Source organism: Sebastes umbrosus, chromosome 19 (genome assembly GCF_015220745.1).
Source record: "Sebastes umbrosus isolate fSebUmb1 chromosome 19, fSebUmb1.pri, whole genome shotgun sequence".
Taxonomy (NCBI): domain Eukaryota; kingdom Metazoa; phylum Chordata; class Actinopteri; order Perciformes; family Sebastidae; genus Sebastes; species Sebastes umbrosus.
Genome location: NC_051287.1, coordinates 4,217,356 through 4,237,492, shown reverse-complemented (window position 1 = coordinate 4,237,492; position 20,137 = coordinate 4,217,356). Strand labels below are relative to the sequence as shown.

Below are 20,137 nucleotides of genomic sequence, written 5' to 3'. Positions count from 1 at the left end.
TATAGGGATTTCTTGAAGTTTTAAGCCACATATTTAGACACACAGGATACGTATTGGGTGCCAAATCACTGTACTAAACAGAGATAAAGTAAAGTGCGAGGATTCTCTGGGATGTCGGGTAGATCTTGGATTCAATCTGAACATATAAAACCATAATTTGTCACACTTTTTTCATTAAGAAATGACACAAAGTAGTTTGTCAACTTCAAGACATTTATTCACATGTTTTAGACAAAACATTGTGCTGCCCTAGCATACCTATTTGTTTCCATAAAGCATCTGATCTCAAATACCAGATTTAAGAGCATGCAAAAATGAACACTCTGTTACTAGTTAATGAACAATTAAATATGCTTAAAGGGGGGATATTTAGTTTTACTAAAGTGCAATAACAACATAATGCAGGCTGCAAACACTGCTATACAGTTACATGGTTGTCTTAATCAAAAGTTAAGTCATTGAAAAGCAGTGATGTGAATAAACAAGTACTACAAAAATAATATTGAACCAGATGTGTTATATAAACCTGATGTGTTATTGTGTATGAGAAAAAAGCTGAAATGTTCCCTGCAATGCTGTAAAAGTACATTCCTCCCTAACCCTCTAATGTATCATGACTCGACAGAAGGATCCTCAACTCATAACATGACGAGGGCAGTATTTTCAGCACATATAAAACACGATCTCTGCAGAATGTAAAAGCACTGAACAAAGTATTTACTCATGTTCCCTCCGTCGGCTGAATGAGTTCTTGGCTCTTTTATATGATTAGGTGTTTACAAGGTGTTTTTTTGCCCTACATGTGTGGGATGCTTCGTTTCATGGTCCAGTCTCTCTCCAGGTCCTCATCTCTCTTTCTCTCTCTCTCTCTCTCTCCGCCCCAGAAGTCTTTAATCACAGTAAAGTGCCTTCAACCCCATACTTGTCTCTTCGTTCCAGCTATGCCGGGGATTTGATTTCAAGAAATGGGTGTAGAGATTGTAAATCGCGCCGTATGGTTGCCCTTCCTTGGAGAAAAAAAACTGCAATAAAAACAGTGCATGTTAATGATAAAAATATATTCAAGTATTGGGTAACACTTCATTTTACATTCTGCAAATTTAATTATTAATTAGGTGATAATTAGCAAGTAACATGTTTGAAATTTCTTTGGAATTACTGCCAAATTACCCCAATATTTACCTCAAAATTTACTTTATTATAAACATTATTTAATAATTAAATGCTAAAATAGTATATAATGGTTAAAATAGGGCCCTTAGGCTTGAGAAGCAGCTGTGCAAGCTCTTCATCGGAGGTGGGAAACTAATAGAAGACACTTTTGATCAGACACAAATCTCACCAATGTGTGACTTATTGTCTACACAGAGTTTTTTTTAAAGAGATTTCAAATAAGTTATTATGCTAATTATTATCTATTTATCAGCAGACATGGAAATAATGTATTAATAAATTACCTGCTATTGGGAACTAGCGGAATAAATATTAAATAATGTTTAAAATAAAGTCGTTTTGATCATTTTGAGGTAAATATTGGGGTAATTTGGCATTAATTCCAAAGAAATTTCAAACTGGCTAATTATCACCTAATTAACATGACATTTGCGGACCTGTAAAATGAAGTGTTACCCAAATATGATATATAAGGTCAGCCAGGGTTAAAATGTAAAAACACCTGAGTAGATCATGAGTGCTCCTCGGCGCTGCCGCTGAAGGAGCGGCTCCGGATGTGGTTCCTTAGCTGCTCGATGAGCTCTGGGTTCTGCTGCTGGATCTGCTGGGCGAACTGCTGTCCCCTGGCAGAGAGATTTGAGATAACTCTGTTTACCTGCTGAATTGCTTTTCCACCACAACAATAACTCACACAAAGCAAGATGAGAAATAGTTCAGTTTGTAATATGCAGTAAAATAACAGAACCCCCCCCCCATGAGATGAAGGATCTTATCTCCTCACGTTGTGGAAGTTTACAGCACAAATACAAGATGATACTGAGTCAGAAACAGCAAAAAGACGCTGGGTTAGCTGGGGTAAGATATAAGCAAAGGAAACGCTGTACAGTATGTCTGTTTGAGGGTCTGTGGTGTGAAGATGTCACATCAGTTTAGAGGGTTATTACACGCTCTGTTTAAAGCTGCAGTCAGGAACTTTGAGCAAATATGATACAACATTATTTTTCTAAAACTGTCACTATATCCTGACAAATATGACAGTATCAGTATCATCACTGCAGCTTTAAGCCTGACTCCACCTACAGCGTAATTTTGAGAAATATTATTCTTGCCGAGAGTTAGACCGATACCACTCTCTTGTCTGTACGGTAAATATGAAGCTACTGTCAGTAGATGGTTAGCTTAGCTTAACATTAAGACTAGAACAGAAGTGTTTTTTGTAGCTTCACATTTACCTTACAGACCTGAGTGCTGTACATTTCCCAAAAATGTTGAATTACTCCTTCAGTATGTTATATTTAAAGGTGCAGTGTGTAGGATTTGGGGGCATTTAGTGGTGTGGTTGCAGATTGCAACCAACCGAGTACCCTTCGCTCACTCCTCTCTTTCCAAGACCGCGGTAAGGTGAGCCGCTGAGTGCAAAACCGTGGTAACGCTGTTCACCTCGCTCAGAGGCCATCCTTAACATAATAACACTACTTTAGGAGCGGTTTTGCACTCGGCGGCTCACGTTACCGCAGTTTCACAAGCGTGTCGGAGAACTACGGTGGCCTTCAGGTAACGTAAAAATGAGAAAGGCTCTCTCTAGAGCCAGTGTTTGGTTTGTCCGTTCTGGGCTACTGTGGAAACATGGTTGACTCCGTGAAGAGGACCCGCTCCCTATGTAGATGAAGGGCTCATTCTAAGCTAACAAAAACACAATGATTCTTAGTTTCAGGTGATTATACACTAATGAAAACATAGTTATGAATATTATATTCCATTTTTGCTAATAGATCCTCCTAAATGTTACACACTGTTCCTTTAAACATGTATAAGTCATATAAAACTCTCTCCCAACCAGTCCTTTTAATCCATTTAGAGTTGAGTGTACTTACGCTTCAATCAAGCTGGAGATGTCTGACAGTCCACCCACTCCCGCTGCAGGACCCCCGACTGCATTGGACATCATTCCTGACATACTGACCGCACAATGACACAGTGACACATTGACACAGTGAGTCAAAGCACGTTGCACTTTTCAACTCTTAAAAGCAATGAAATCATTTTGACACTCACAGCTGTTGTACTTGTTGGTTCTGCATCACGCTCGCAGCCTGTTAACGGAAACAAATCCACCGTCTCACAAATGTGTTAAAAAGGACAATTAATGTCTGATTGCGTTGGTTAATTGTGTGAGGAAATCTAGTGCTGTACAGACACACAGCTATCTGATTTAGATGTGCATCTTGTCATTGTTGCTGCAGTAAAACTCTGGCATGCTTTGCAGCAGCGTTCTTGGCCTGGCAGACGTTCCCATGTGTCATCGTTTAACAAGTCAGGACTCTCCGGGCCCAGACGCACTCCTCTCCACGAGACAATAACCCGGTTGATTAACGGGCGAACTGTCACTCATGGGACTAATTAGGGAAAAGATCTGGTCTAACCTTGCCAGAGACAAAACAAGCATACGACACCTGTCTCCAGGACAAACGGTTGAGTTCCCTGAGCAGCAGGAACCTCAGTGACACGGCCAGGCTCTTTATGTACGCTGCATTTATTAGGACTTACCATGCTGATGAAGGCAGGGTTGTTGATTAAACTAGCCATGTCAAACCCCAATCCGGCAGCTATCTGTGGCACACAGAACACATAAACTCTGTAGTATATGTGAGTTTAACTGGAATATACATTACGTTATATAACAACACTTTTACTTACTGGGCTGGTCGCTTCTTTCTGCTTCTGCTCCGCAATCTTCAGGTTGGATTTGTAGGTGTCGTTCTCAGGGTCTAATACCAAAGCTTTCTTGAAGAAGGATATTGCCTCTGGATACTTGTTCATGGCTGTCAAAGCCAAACTGGAGCCACGAATTAAAAAGACAACATCATTTTTGACAGACTTTGAAATATTTTGGAGCAGATTATATAAAAAAAACGATCTATAAAACTCACCCCATCCTCCCGTACGCTTTGCTGTAGGTAGGATCGATCCCAATGGCTCTCTCGCAGTCACCAGTTGCCTCTGTGTAATTTCCCAGTTTACTGTGAGCTGCAGCCCTGCAGAGTGTTGTTTAATTATGTTCATATACATAACGCATAAGGAAGGGCTTCAATTCACTAGCACTGTCTAGTCCCGTCAAAATATTACATCATGTCAACATGACACCATCCACTATCCTCTCAACTCTGCTTTTCTGCTGTTGTAAACAAATCTGTGAGCCACAACAGAAGTACAAAGTCAACGGTGTGAAATCACGTTGTGAATACCTGTTGCAGTAGTACACAGCGTTTCTCAGGTCCAGGTCAATGGCCTTTGTGTAGCACTCCACCGCACATCTGTAGTTCTCCTCCTTCATGTGATTGTTCCCTAAAAATACAATATTCACATAGTTTACACAAAGAAAGACTGTGGTTACAACACTGGGCCAAAGTTATCATAGAGGCACAGGTTTATAAATGAAATAATGACATTAGAGTTACAATTACTAGTTTTAACAGTACCTTCATTCTTAAGTTGCTCTGCTCGTTCGATGTCTTCTGGAGACGGGGAGCTCTCTGGTATGGTGATGTTGTCATTCTGAGTAAATGCAAAACAGAAGAGTCATTACTTCCAAGTGACATTAACTCAAATAGTGACTGTGTTGTAAACAAAAGGACGTTATTATGTTGTATGAAAGCAGGTGTAACTAATATCATTAACCAATGTCTGTACTGGCACACCTTAAAGTAAGATATAGTAATAGCAATATTATTGACAAGTCAAAATAGTAATACATTTATCTTCATCCTAATGCTGTATAAGCTGAGTTATTAATTTCACACGTGCCATACATGACGATAAAATGACTTCTCTATGTTACCCACCTTGAGCAGGGAATTGAGGAATATCTCCGTCAGCGGCTGTGGCACAGCGAGATGGCAGTCACTAGAGCTGATCTTAAAGGTCGTCTCCAAACACTGGATCGCAACTGCAGTGACAGGATGATATTTGTTGAGATATACGAGATACATTACAGCCAAACAATTGGTCTTTTAGAGTTAACGGTGTTATTACGGTGAGTCAGAGCTTGGCTGCACATTCAGAGTATATGGGATGAGACACGCCACCGCACATCACACCCTGATTATGATTCTTTTTAATGATATCAGGAGAGTGAGATAAGAACTAATGTATATTAGTTTGCTGAATTGGACAGGACAAGAGCAGAGTGTCCTATATTTGTAAAGAATAAGTGCACAGTTGACCTACCTTCGAGGCTCTCCTGCTCATCAGAATTCAAAGAGCCGCAATGTGTTTGATCTCGTAGGAACTGCACAATAGAGAACGCCAGACGCTTCTCCACGGCCATTTTTTACCTGGAAACTGCTGCACACACAGGAAGTTGTTTGTGAGTGAAAAAGAAAGGCGCCCACACAGGGTGACACTTTATATAAACACATGCTAAAGTAATGCATAAATAAAACATGACTCAGGATGAATCAATGCAGGATTTTTACAAATAGTTTTATGAGTCACTCACTATTAAAAAAAGGATCAAGTCAGTATGAGTGTTTTGTGATTAGTTTAGATCATTAATTAATACATGCATTCATTTATATGCCATCAAATCAGCAATAGGAAAAAGGCATTTCAACCCACATGTATTTGCAGAGCATGTACATATTTTCAGAGAAATATGAAGATGTTTTTTTGTATCAAAAATACCTAATTGCGATTATTTTGACTGATATTACAATTGCGCTATGAGTTTTTTACATCATTATTCTCATTTTCATTGGAAAAAATATTAAACTGATTCTGGTGTTGTTGTGCAGGGATGATGTGTAGGTCAGGATATCTCTGCAGCACGACAACATTTAATCTAAAATGGTATTTTGACACATATTTCGACTTTAATAAATATGGTGCCATATTGCGATTTTGATAAAATTTTGATTAATTGTGCAGCCCCAGCTCAGAGTCCACAGAATCAATCTCTAGTAATAAACTCACCATCAGATTCCTGACACAACATCAATTTCTCTTTCTACATTCAGTACAATGTAAACTGATATTTTTGGTTTTAGTGCATCATTCCCTTTAACAACAACAACAACAAAACAAATATAACTAAAACTCACTTTCAATCCCTTAGCTTGTAAATGTGACATAAACAAAGACCGTTTGCTCATGTGGCAACATGTAGACGTTTCTTTGATCAAATTCATGGATCTGAAATGCCATTTTCTACGTCACTGGATTCCAGCTAAATTGGTGGCATGTGGCTGTAAATAATGAAGTAACTTTGAATTAACAATCATGAAGTGACTATCTATTAACGGATCACATAAACTCATAGTCACCTGATCATTTGTTTATGGTGAGCAACAGGAATTTATTATACTGCTTGTATTAAATTTTCTTATTTACACTGGCGGCCTGACAAAAGATTCTATAGTTCCTCTATAACATCAGATATTCACGACTAAATTAGCAGAAATCAAAGTAAAGAAAACATATCTTTTGGTGCTATGTATGATTAGTAACCCTGCTAATCTGCTTCATCAGGACTGCGTGGAGGTTCTAACTTTGGCAGAAAACTGCATGTTCATGACTCCATTACTCACAGCAAGAAAGTGACTCAGAGAATATGTTTTCAGGGCATTTAATTCATGCATTCAATTATCATTAATCACTACTTATGCATTAGTGAAGCACGTGTTTTGTACTCTTATTATAAAGTGGCACTATCCATAAACAGTATATGAAGTGTGTGGTTACATGTGGGTTTGTTAAATGTTGTCAATCATTTATCAAACATAAACTGGGGAAGTATTATCTAGTTATTAACCAGGTCTGGGTTATCAACCGGTCAACACAGGCCCCAAAATAATCTTCCAGATTCCCTGCAAGTCAAATGATTTATGATACTTTAATTAATTGCATTTAAGGAATTTGCACATGCCATATGCAGACCCTGCAGTTTTAGCTTTACTTTATGGGCCTGTAATATAGAGGAGCTGTGTGCTCACATGGTACCTACTCCTATATAAAGTGGTATTAAATCAAATCACCACAATATGGCCTCAACAGCAGATTTTTTTTTTTCCCAAGGGTCCCCTTACAGATTAATGCAGCCATGTTATTATTATATTATCTCCTCCAACAAATACTATAGATAGGATGCTGCTGCTGGTGCATCTGGCTCCTGTTTCCAAGACAACTCACAGGAGAAAGCAAAATGATTCTTGCTTACAACAACAACAACAAAAACATTCATTAAAAATGGCTGTTTGCAATTTGTTTTTTTTTCTCTGTCTGAACAGCAGCAGCAGCAGGGGGCAAACAAGGCCACCACATTTATTGCAAAATGATTTGCAGATAAAAAACACATCATATATCCATCACGTGCTGATGCCATACGTTGTTAGGTTTATTGAGGTCTGCCTCACACAGCCACTCCTCCTCCTCCTCCTCCTCCTCCTCCTCCTCCTCCTCCTCACAGTGTGTGTTGACACACGTACATGCAGTGATGCAGAAGCTGTGATGTAATCATGGGGAGACGATGATATGTGTATTTTTCATGCACTAATATAATACATGCATTATATTTGTTTTTAAAAACACAATGCATTCACTGATAGAGATGCACCCACTGATGGCGCTGGCAGGTGTTTGTCATGCAACAACAAGGCTCTGTGCGCACTGTGCACAGAATCAAAACACACATCTGTGTCACAACAAGGCTGCAATAACAGGAAAGAAAGCTCGACCCTCAAAACACCATGAAGCTAATTAATAATAAGATCTAGTGAAAGGATGCTGCTCGGTGTTTCCCCCCCGCCCACCTACCTGAGCTCTTGTCCAGCTGTCTGCTGCTGCTGCTGCTACCGCGTCATCACGACTGCTTGTGTCGGATTTGAGCGTCTTCTTCTGCACATGCGCGTCCAAACCGGATATAAGAAGTATTTTGAAGAGAGAAGGAGAGAGGGAGCTGCTGCTGCTGCTGATCTGAGATCTACAGACTGTAAGAGAGGAGAACAAAGTGTGTTTTGCACGGACAAAAACGCATGAAACCAGCCAGCATGTGTGCGTTAAGAGTTGTAGTCTGCAGAGCGCTTTGCAGGTATGCTTTAAAGGTTTAGTGTTTCTTTAAGTGTGACTTGCTTCATTTAACTCCTTTCAATTAGCACTAATTGATGAGTGTTTTATTTACCATCTGGTCATCATAAAAAGGTATATAACAGTTTTTCCTCAATCGATTTGGCTCATATTTCACTTCATAGAAAGGTCACCCAAAACATTTTATTTATGCTTCAAAACCTTGTTATTGTGTTTAAATTGGCCAATATGCCACTAAAATGAAGTGTTACTGTACTGGTCAAAATGTTGAGATGTTTTCTCACCACAGCACTCAACCCTGGGAATGTTTTCTTATATATAAATCTCAGTTTTGTAACTACTTTTTTGTTGACACTGACTGCTTACTGTACTATACCAGAATGTCAGTTCTGTCCAGATGAATACTGTTACCTGTGTGTATGGCACTGAGCTTTTTCACATTTCAACAGTAGGTGACAGTTTACAGGGAAAAGTCAATACTGTAGTAGCTACACAGAAAAAAAGGGGCATGCACATTTGTGTTTATACAGTAAATCTATTTGAAGAAAGGTAGTAGTACTTTTTTGTTGACACTGACTACTTACACTAACACCGGACACTGAGAAAAAAATAATATTAATGTCATGTGCTATATTACTTCTTTTCTCATCATATGCAATATTACTTACTTTTCTGGGGGGTTTTTTTAGTTTACTTTAACTCCTTTTTTATTTTACTTATCTTATTTACTCATTTTACTAAAAGTATCTTATTTCATTGTTATTCTATTAGGCACTGGTGCTAGAAATAGTACTTTTTTATTTTATACACTTGAACTTGTTATAATTTTGAGCAATCTCTGGCACAAGAATTTCCTTTGGGATTAATAAAGATCAATCTTATCGTATCTTATCATATCTTATCATATCTTACCTTACCTGACCCGACCCGACCTAACCTAACCTTACCTAACCTTACCTAACCTTACCTAACCTTACCTTACCTTACCTTACCTTACCTAACCCAACCTAACCTAACCTAACCTAACCTAACCTAACCTTACCTAACCTTACCTAACCTAACCTAACCTAACCTAACCTAACCTAACCTAACCTAACCTAACCTAACCTAACCTAACCTAACCTTACCTTACCTAACCTTACTTTACACTATACCAGAGTGTCAGTTCTGTCCGTCTGAATGCTGTTGTGTATCCCACTGAACTTGTTCACATTTCAACAGGGAAAAGTCAATACTGTAGTAGCTACACAGAAAAAGGGCATGCACCTTTGTGTTTATACAGTGAATGTATTTGTGTAGCAGTGAGTTACATGTACTGTAAACAGAAATTTCACCTTAGATCTTTCATGTAAAGTCATGTAGTGAACAGCAATTTTGCCAAAAAACAAACAAACCTCACAACAATGAAAAAACAACAAATTGCACATCCTCACAATACGTACAACCATGTCATGTTTATTTATAGAATATACATGTATTTCTGACAGATTTTGATAGTCGAATGGATCATTTTGCATGTGATGGCTATTGAAACAAATGAACAATTTCATTGAGAATCAGTTTTGATCAATAAGACATGTGCAAGTAGTTATTGTGCAAATTGCCAAAACACATGCAATTTCCTGAATGAATGATAAATTCTAATCTGTTGTGAACAACAAATTAATTGTTCAGAGATTTGAGGTCATCGTTTTGAAAATAAATAATTCTCATTCGAGAATTGAGCCAAAGTTATTTATAAAAAACTATAAAATGCCTCCCAGCACTTTAACCCATTTACTCCCGCAATTGAATTAATCTCTTAAGGCTGAATGCTTAAGCACAATTGTGAAGAAATGTTCAAATCTGTCAAACCGTTCGGCTGAAAAGTGAGTTTTTCTTATCATACTAGTATTTGGCCTCGTGGTTCTACTGCTTTTTGCAATAGATTCCATTATATTCCATCACAAAACAGTAATCCCATGTGCTCAAATACTAGATATAGTATGATAAGAAAATGTATCTCAGAAACTATCTATAAACTCTTATTAGGTGTGTGTTTGTAAATAGATAGTTGGCATATATTGCACTGATAATGTATGCAAAGAATGAAATGGAGAAGGTATATCTCTAAGAATCTAATCTCAAGATTTAATGTTTTTTTTAATTATTATTATTATGGAAAACTGTTTCAAAAAGCTAATGCATTTAGGTATTCTTAACAGAACAATTGTTGTGGCATTTTTCCTTATCATTTGAAATGTGAAATATTAATATGTTTTGGCAGCGATTTGTCATAGCTGCCTTGCAAATTACCCCACGCTTTTAGTTCTTGTTTTGAAACGCTTGCCATGCCTTGAAACTCTACACTGAGTGGGAAAAGGTCACCGCTTAGCATGGAAAGAATTCACAGTACCTTTCAAGTGTGACCTTGGAGAATTTATGGCTTATACTGTAGTAGTGCCACCACCACCACCACCACCTGTTAGGTTCAGTCTCAACTGTAAATTTGTTTTAACTTTGGATGTGTAATTCTTTACAGCGTCTCTAAAACACGTCTCCTGAGGATGACCATCCAGAATGGGCCGGTGATATCTGCCAGAGAATGCTCTCAGGCAGGCAATAAGAAAAACACACTGAGATGGGACCTGACCCCGGATGACATCAGGACCACGACGGACAGCCTGATCAACAGAGTGAAGGCCGTCTATGATGACGTTGGAGCTCTAAAGATAGAAAACGTTTCTGTTGAAAACACCCTGAAAGCCTTGGCTCATGCCAAACTGGATTATGCATGTAAGTCTGGTTATAGTCTGCCTTTTTCTTGTTGTCAACAATCGCATGAAAAAAGGACCAAAACCAACAATGAATTGATGCTTCTAACAAATATTGTCTGCGTAGCCTCCGAGCCCTAGAGCTCCATTGTTGTCCAGAAATATTAAAGAGGACCGATTATGCCTATTTTCAGATGCATACATGTATTTGGGGTTTCTACTAGAACATATTTACATGCTTTAATATTTAATTTAATATACTTTAATTTGCATTTATGCAAATGTATTACTTGGTGACATCACTGCGTTACGGAATGTAAGGCAGGACTTTAAACAAGGCATTTCAGGCAGTTCAGGAGCAGTGTGTCTGTGGGGGAGAGTAACTCTCTTTAGTGTGGACCAGTCCACGTCCTCAGACAACACTATACTAGTGAAGGTTATCTGAGGCCACTTCTTCAGGTCGTCCTCACGTCCCTCCATAGTGGAAGGCAGAGCTATGATCACATTATCCTATCTGAGCTGTAATAGGTGGTGTTCAGTTAGCTAAAAACTGCAGTGTCCAGCTGTTTTAGGAGCCTTTTTTTTAATAAGATCTGTTTTCCAAGATTTAGATCTTTAGTAGGAACACATGGCTTGTGGCTGAGTGCCACAGACAGTAGGGACAGACTAGCATATTGTTGGTTTTGCTCTTTTCATTGGATTTGTTGACGATAAAAATATGTAGTAACGCCTTATTTTTCCAGTCTATTTCTCTTCATATGTTTCCCAATGTTGCACAAATCATAGTAACATTCATGGTGTCTTTTGTGTTTATCCTGTTCCCGTAGCGTCGCTCCATGCCCTTGATTTCCCCCAGTACGTCTGTCCCTCTAAAGAGGTTCGGACGGCGAGCACAGAGGCAGACAAGAAGCTGTCTGAGTTTGATGTGGAGATAAGTATGAGGGAAGATGTGTTCAAGCGAATTACAGCCTTGCAGGTTGGTACGCCTCCACTTGACTATACACATCACTCACAACATGAGGGAGGTTGATACAAAAACTGTCCTTTAACATAATAATGAGGCGTTAAAGTAATCTTAACAGTAGAAGGTATGGATTTGAAGCTAATTGAATGTAATGTGTGAGGATTTGATGCATTTATCACAGTAGCTATGTCAATTATTTTCATGTAAATATGTCAAGAGGGCAACCAGATAGATGTGAAGTGTTTATACCATATCCTCATTTGACCCCAACACTGGTTCTTATTTAGCTGGGGGAAAGAAATTTAATCTGATCTATTCAGAGTTAGCCATGCCAAATGTTATTCTACGCAGCAGGACTGGCTTCTTGACATGTGTCATAAAAATAAAGTGGAATAGTTTGAGCAAAGTGAAAAACAATTCTGCATGTCTTGAAGAAGTTTGTCTCTTGTGATTATTTTTTTAATACAAAAAGCTGCAGGACGACCTTTCACCCGAGGAAAAGAGATTCTTAGACAGACTTGTTACATTAGGCAAGCGAAAAGGACTGCACCTGTCTAAAGATATACAAGAGGTAATGCAATGTGTGATCTGATTATTAAAGCTACTTAAGTTTAGACCATATTAGGGCTGTCAATCGATTAATCAGGATTAATCGCACATTTTTATCTGTTCAAAATGTACCTTAAAGGGAGATTTTTCAAGTATTTAATACTCTTATCAACATGGGAGTGGGCAAATATGCTGCTTTATACAAATCTATGTATATATTTATTATTGTAAATCAATTAACAACACAAAACAATGACAAATTTTGTCCAAAAAACCCTCACAGGTACTGCATTTAGCATAAAGAATATGCTCAAAGCATAACATGGCAAACTCAAGAACCCCAACAGCTGTCAGTGTGTCAGTGTGCTGACTTCACTATGACTTGCCCCAAACTGCATGTGATTATCATAAAGTGGGCATGTCTGTAAAGGGGAGACTCGTGGGTACCCATAGAACCCATTTTCATTCATATATCTTGAGGTCAAGGGACCGCTTTGAAAATGGTAAAAATAGTTTTTCCATGCGAAACGTCAGCGTAAGTTTGGAGCGTTATTTAGCCTCCTTTATGACAAGCCATTATCGCGTTAACTTTGACAGCCCTAGACCATATACATTGCATGTATATTACATTAAAGATTTTGTGTATTAAAAGACGAGTTGATCATTTTTTAAGTGATTTGAATCAGTTCTTCAATAATCATGTCACACCCTGGAAATCAGTTTGAATTTTCCTGACTGCTCCTTTTTCTCTCCCAAAGGAAATAAAAAGAACCTCCAAGCTAATAAGTGAACTCTCCATAGAGTTCAACCAGAATCTGAATGAGGACAACACCTTTCTTGTTTTTTCTGAGCAGGATTTGGGTACGTTTATATTCCATAAAGCTCAGTCTGGTGTTATGATGAACATGCTTTTGAGTAGTTAAATTTATGCTGTCTTCTGTTAAGGTGGGCTAGCTGATAGCTATCTCAATGGACTGGACAAAACTGCAGATGGGCGGTATAAGGTGACACTTGAATATCCCCATTACTACCCCCTGATGAAGAGGTGTCACAATCCTGAAACCAGGAGGAAGATGGAAACAGCTTTTCACAGCAGGTGTAAGGAGGTAACTGGATCATATATCTGTGCACTTCCCTGAACACAGCAAGACCTGTCTGTTTATAACTTCAGCTGATGCATAAACACCTGCAGCTCTATCTGGAGATATAATGTTACTGATAAGTTGTTCTCCTTAAGATTTTCACTAAATCAAACCCAGTTGATGTCATGTATGGGAGGCTTTTGCTCAGCAATGGCCATTCAGTGTATTTAGATTCAGTAATTACCTCTATATAAGGTAGTTATCACTGTATGGAGTGGCTACCGTACCTACACACAAGGATATCTGCTGAAATGATGCATGATCGTAATCCAGCGCTACCGTTTGATGTCATTGATATCAGCTTTCATACGGTCGTATCCAAGCTGTAATAAGTTACTGCTAATGCGAGCCAAGCATTTCCTCCTGCTGCTAGAATATTAAAAGCATTCGACTGATGAAACATGAGGTGGTTAGCGGCGCGCTGACCGTGATTGTACAGTGAGTCACTTTTAAATATTGCAGGTTGTTGCCTGTAGAATGATGGAAAAAGGCCAATTATTGACTGACGTTTTTATTAAAACAACTTCTTGTTTTAACATGAAGGTTAAAAAACATTTCTTAGGACATTTTCATATTATAAACACTCCTCCATCCACCTTATATCTCCATGACTAAATACATGATACAAACAATACAGATACTAAGCAGCAGTACAGTACAAAGAGGTAGGCATAGATATAAAACATTTATGGAGGTAGGTTTGTCAGGAAAATAAATAAGTAAATTACATAATGAATTAATTAATTAATTAATTTCAATTTAATTATAAAATTGTATAAGGGTTTAGAACATTATGATAGAAGTATATGATGGTCATTCCCATGCTCACTTACGTCTCATAAGTTGTTGCAGCATTTTTTGGGTTGATACCATTTGTTACACAGATTTGGTTGTAAATAACATTTTTTAACACTCAAGAATTGATAAAAAATGATCAATAATCCCTCCAAAATACCACATAAAGACACCAAGACCTTGAGGAACACCATAGACAAAGCCATGCTGTGATTTGGTCTCAAAAACTTTTGACATTTGGAGATTTCTGCAAAAAATTGCATTTTTTGGTGATTGGATGGCGAGCACTTCTGTTGTGTAAACTGCTCAGAAACCCCCTTATTGTCAGTATACCAAGAAAAGCCATCCATCCTCTCAATGCTCTAGGTCTCTAGTTTGTGGTTGTAAAGTTTCATGAGGCTGGGATTATCCTAGAGGTCACCACAGGTCATTTTATATAGTCAGGTCAAGGTTCAAAAACATGATCTCACTACAATGAAATGTCTCCTATGGGGACTAACATCCTCACACATGAATACAGCTGGGCTCATTGGATCCACAAGAGTCTCAGCTTTACAGTTACCTCTAGTAACCACAGGTGTCACCATCTTTATATTATAGATATTGTGTAAAATGTTCCCATTGTATACATTAGCAGATCTGCATATCTTATTCTGCTGCCTTTCTGGTTTTTATTTTCCAGGTTAACACGGCGATCCTCGAACAATTGATACAGCTAAAGGCAAAGGTTGCAGACTTACTTGGTTACAGTAGCCATGCCAACTATGTCCTGGAGATTAACATGGCCAAGAATGCAAGCAATGTGTCTGACTTTCTAGGTATGAAACCTTTTGACATGCCACCGCTCAGGCACGCACATACACACATATATATATATATGACACGTGTAATTTACGATGAAGACACATTAGAAAAAGAAACTTCATTGGACAAATGTATGTGACTCAATTAGAAGAGAGAAATGCTGCATGTAATGTAGTAAATGTTGCGCTACATGCCTCTCTTATGTAGTGTAACATACACTAATGTATGGCTCATGATCATTATCATATATCACAAAGTAGAAAGGGCTGATTGAGTAGTAAAGGAGCAAGACTTTGTGCTTTGAAATAAGACATATAGGGAAAAAAAGAAAATGCATGATGAAATTATGAAAATACAGTATGTACATTATTGAACCATGTGTCTTTTACTTTACAGATACATTCTATGAAACACTGAAGCCCATTGGAGTTAAGGAGAGGAAATATATTCTCGCACTAAAGAAGCGGGAGTGCTTGATGAAGGGCAGCCCGTTTGACGGACAGATCAATGCCTGGGACTTACCCTACTACATGAACCAAGTGGAGCAGTGCAAGTTTGCAGTGAACAAGGACAAACTGATCGAGTATTTCCCGCTCGACGTGGTGACAGAAGGACTGCTTGGTATCTACCAGGAGCTGCTGGGTCTCACCTTCACAGAGGTGGAACGTGCTCACGTGTGGCATGAAAATGTCAAGCTTTATTCAGCCCGGGACACTGAAACGGGAGAGGAGATCGGCCAGTTCTACCTGGACTTACATCCGAGGTAGAAAATGTGTCTCTTTAGGGCCTTTAAATGCCTCGTTTTGTCTGACCAACAGTTCAAAATCCCAAAATATTCCATTCACTATCACATAAGACGGAGAAAAGCAGCATGTCTTCACAATTGAGAAGCTGGAATGTGTGGCATTTATGTTTGGAAAAATGACTTCAAATATTAATTTGATTATCAAAATAGTCACTGATCAATTGAATGATTAGAGCTCTTGATCTTTATAATGTAATTTGTGTCAATGTTCAGATTCATAGATAGATATATAGATTTACTTAACTGATCCCAAATTGAGAAATTATTGTGTTACAGCAGCAGGTTATCCAGACAAATACACAGCAAATATACATATCAACACTAGAGATATATATCTATAGTATACACAATATAAAGAATATATTAGAATACACTAAATAACTAAATATACAAGACTACTACAACTAGCTTAGAAAATATAAAATATGAGCATAGAATAATAATGTGTTACAATTTTTGTTTTAAGATAAAAATAAAAAATAAATTAAAGTAACATTTTTAAATTAAAAATGTATTAAAAATACAATTTTTAAATTAAAATAGAAAATATATTAAAAGTAAAATTTTAAAATGTATGAAAAGTAACATTTTAAAATTAAAATGTATTAAAAGTAACATTTTAAAATTAAAAAAATGTTTTAAAAGTAAAACTTTAAAATATTGATAAAAAATTTATTAAAAGTAACATTTTAAAATATTAATAAAGAAATGTATTCAAGTAAAATTTTAATATAAAAATTAAAAATGTTTTAAAATTAGAATTTTAAGATTAAAAATGTATTAAATTAAACATTTTTATTTTTAAAAAATTAAAATATTATTATTATTCATCCTTGCTGTGTAACATTTGAAACCTTATCTTCCACCAGGGAAGGAAAGTACGGCCATGCAGCCTGCTTCGGGCTCCAGCCCGCCTGCAGAGGACCTGATGGGAAACGCCGCATTCCGGTGGCGGCTATGGTGGCTAACTTTACCAAGCCCAGAAAAGGTTGGCCGTCTCTCCTCCAGCACCATGAAGTGGAGACTTATTTTCACGAGTTTGGTCATGTGATGCACGAGCTCTGTTCTAAGGTAGGTCACCGAGTACGGCATCAGCATAATTTTATTGTATATTAATTAAAAAGACAGAGCTTTAACTTTTCCTGTGTTTGTATCAGACCACTTTCTCAGAGTTCAGTGGAACCCTGGTGGAGACGGACTTTGTGGAGGTGCCTTCACAGATGCTGGAGAACTGGGTTTGGGAGAAGGAGCCTCTGAGAAGAATGTCTCGCCACTACAAGGACGGCACCCCGATCCCAGACAATCTGCTCGACAAACTGATAGCATCTAGAGTCGCCAACACTGGTAAGACATTTCACTAAAATAAAAAATAACATGTATGCAGAAATCAAGAGACTCTGTTGATGTTTTGACTTGTTTATCCTCTTCAGGACTGATGAACCTGCGTCAGGTCGTCCTCGGTAAAGTGGACCAGTCACTACACACCAGCTCTCGTGCAGATACAGCTGAGGTGTTTGCAAAGTACTGCCAGGACATCCTGGGTGTTCCTGCTACGCCAGGTCAGTAACATTAGCAACAGCACGGGCGATTCTAGGATCAGACCTTTAGGGGGACTCAGCCCCTAATGAGAATTGGAACATGTTAATGGTTCATAACAAAGACCATTTGGATGTGATGACAAAGATCTGTTCTCTGCAGGTACCAACATGACAGCCAGTTTCAGCCACTTGGCTGGAGGATACGACGGTCAGTACTACAGTTATCTGTGGAGTGAAGTCTACTCCATGGACATCTTTTTCTCTCGCTTTAAAAAGGAAGGCATTATGAATCCAGAGGTGGGTGTGATTACTACTACACATCATATATATGTATTATATTTATTTACTTGTAAGCATACATCTCACTTGTTGTGGAAAATGTCTTCATCAGGTTGGTAAAGAGTACAGACGGGTGATTCTGGAAGCTGGTGGCTCTGTGGACGGCATGGACATGCTGAAAACCTTCCTTGGACGCAGCCCATGTCAGAAGGCCTTCTTTCGGTGCAAAGGACTGATTAAGTCACAGGAAACAGACATTGTAAATTAATATATTCTTTAAGAGTCTTTTTGTCAAAGGTATATTTTGTCTGGATGCAAGTGTACGTCTGTAGAAAAATGGCTTTTCTTGAAGTGTTTTATTACTGTTTAATTTTTTTCTACCTGTTGGTATTTGTTCAAATGTACAGGAGATCATGGAGGGTTTTAAGATGATATGTACAATTGGCCTTTACGGCAAACTGTTTAACAGGTCACAGGTGTTGCTAATAACATTAAGATAAGATAAGATATACTTTATTGCCCCCAAGGGGAAATTATGCTTGGGCAATAGTGCTGCACAACGCAGCAATCAGCTTAAAACAAATATAAATACATAGGCATTTACAAATTATCATTGTAAAAATGCTTTTTTTAGAAGTGATATAGCATTTTCAAAGAAGCTGTTGGAGATGGATGTGCAAACAAAATGGTCATTGCATCTTTTGGCGTTCCTGTTTTGCAGCCTCCTCTTAGAGGGCAAGGTTGAAGCAAACAATACATCACATTTCCATTCATGTTTTATTAAAAGATTGAAATATATAATAACTAGGGCTGTCAATTGATTTTCTGTTCAAAATTAACCTTAAAGGGAGATTTGTCAAGTATTTAATACTCTTATTAACATGGGAATGAGCAAATATGCTGCTTTATACAACAACAGCTGTCAGTGTGTCAGTGTGCTGACTTGACTATGACTTGCCCCAAACTATATGTGATTTTATATATATATATATATATGTATATATATATATATATATGTATATATCTCCTCTATCTAATACACTAGTACACCAGAGGGCGCTACATGATAGCTGGTAGTTTAACATGGTTAAAGAAAAATTAATGTTATGTTATATGCATAACACTTTATATATGATGAGATTTTCTTTTGTTTGAATAAAAGCATTTTTACTGGGCAAACAGGTGCAAATAGTGACAACAGCTTTACATGTAGATTGGTTTAATGTTATTTTTGCCTGCTTCTACATGTAGTCTGTGTGAATGTATATAAATTACTTCTATCATAATTGTTCAATAATGAATTCATATTTATTTCTGATTTATGACTACAATAACTTGACACACAGTGCTGAGCAGCATCTCAAATTAATCTCCAGGTATATATGGTATATGTCAAAGTTAAGTCAAAATTTTTTTTTTGAAACCATTTCAATTTTTTTAATGGCAGCAAATAGTGACACCTATTGTCCTCCCGGGTCAAATTTGACCCGGTCTGGTTTGACTGTTTATAAAGCATAAACTATAAATTATCACCCAATTTTGTGTTACACCTTTTTAGCTAACTTCATTCCAACTCATAACCACAAGTTTTACACTTTTTTTAAATTTATGGTCAATAAACCTAATTTATATGAAATTATACCTAATTTTTGAGTAAAAAAAAACAGAAATTATGAATTATTTTGACTATAGTTATTATCAGAGGAGCATAATGTTAATGGATTATCACAGGCTGGTATATGTCAAAGTTTAGTCAGAAAAAACTTTTGAAACCATTTTAATTTTTTTAATGGCAGCAAATAGTGACACCTATTGTCTTCCCGGGTCAAATTTTTACCCGGTCTGGTTTGACTGTTTATATAAGGCATGTTGTATAAATTATCACCCAATTTTGTGTTACACCTTTTTAGCCAACTTCATTCCAACTCATTACCACAAGTTTTTGCACTTTTGTTTTTTAAATTCATGGTCAATAATCCTCATTTATATGAAATGAAACAATGTTTTTCAATCAGGTATACACACCTGTAGCTTTGAAGATGTGTGTGTGTGTGTGTGTGTGTGTGTGTGTGTGTGTGTGTGTGGTTGTGCGCGTGTGGTTGTTCGTGTGTGTGCACGTGTGTGTGTGTGTGTGTTCATCTGCTGGAAATGTACAATGCCCACTATAGAGTATGGGTGAGTATTGCTGCTGCTGTGTCTGTGTGTGTGTGTGTGTGTGTGTGTGTGTGTGTGTGCGCGCGCGCAAGTGTGTGTGT

General features: G+C 37.6%; 2 protein-coding genes across 5 annotated transcripts; one reads left to right on the top strand and one right to left on the bottom strand.

Annotated features, from left to right (window-relative positions):
• Positions 1-199: 199 nt before the first annotated feature.
• sgtb (small glutamine-rich tetratricopeptide repeat (TPR)-containing, beta) lies at positions 200-8,089 on the bottom strand. Of its 3 annotated transcripts, none has more exons than XM_037752791.1 (12): positions 7,984-8,089; positions 5,401-5,514; positions 5,016-5,119; positions 4,653-4,728; positions 4,419-4,518; positions 4,104-4,208; positions 3,871-4,009; positions 3,721-3,783; positions 3,229-3,266; positions 3,048-3,131; positions 1,676-1,796; positions 200-1,022 (listed from the first exon to the last, which is right to left on the bottom strand). In XM_037752791.1, exons 2-11 carry the CDS (start codon positions 5,498-5,500, stop codon positions 1,685-1,687), a joined length of 921 nt encoding a protein of 306 aa, XP_037608719.1. In that variant the 5' UTR covers positions 5,501-5,514; positions 7,984-8,089; the 3' UTR covers positions 200-1,022; positions 1,676-1,684. The 3 variants fall into 3 exon arrangements, with proteins under 3 accessions (XP_037608719.1, XP_037608718.1, XP_037608720.1); XM_037752790.1 differs by having other exon boundaries at positions 5,401-5,517; positions 7,984-8,060; XM_037752792.1 differs by lacking the exons at positions 200-1,022; positions 1,676-1,796; positions 3,048-3,131; positions 3,229-3,266 and adding an exon at positions 3,280-3,630 and having other exon boundaries at positions 3,670-3,783; positions 5,401-5,517; positions 7,984-8,060.
• On the top strand, positions 8,079-18,686 carry nln (neurolysin (metallopeptidase M3 family)). 2 transcript variants are annotated; one of them, XM_037752785.1, is made up of 13 exons: positions 8,079-8,257; positions 10,775-11,028; positions 11,834-11,982; positions 12,437-12,541; positions 13,278-13,380; positions 13,465-13,625; positions 15,139-15,274; positions 15,657-16,023; positions 16,935-17,136; positions 17,223-17,409; positions 17,496-17,624; positions 17,764-17,900; positions 17,995-18,686. In XM_037752785.1, the coding sequence occupies exons 1-13, from the start codon at positions 8,202-8,204 to the stop codon at positions 18,148-18,150; spliced, it is 2,142 nt and encodes a 713-aa protein (XP_037608713.1). In that variant the 5' UTR covers positions 8,079-8,201; the 3' UTR covers positions 18,151-18,686. The 2 variants fall into 2 exon arrangements, with proteins under 2 accessions (XP_037608713.1, XP_037608715.1); XM_037752787.1 differs by having other exon boundaries at positions 8,135-8,158.
• The last annotated feature ends 1,451 nt before the right edge of the window (positions 18,687-20,137 follow it).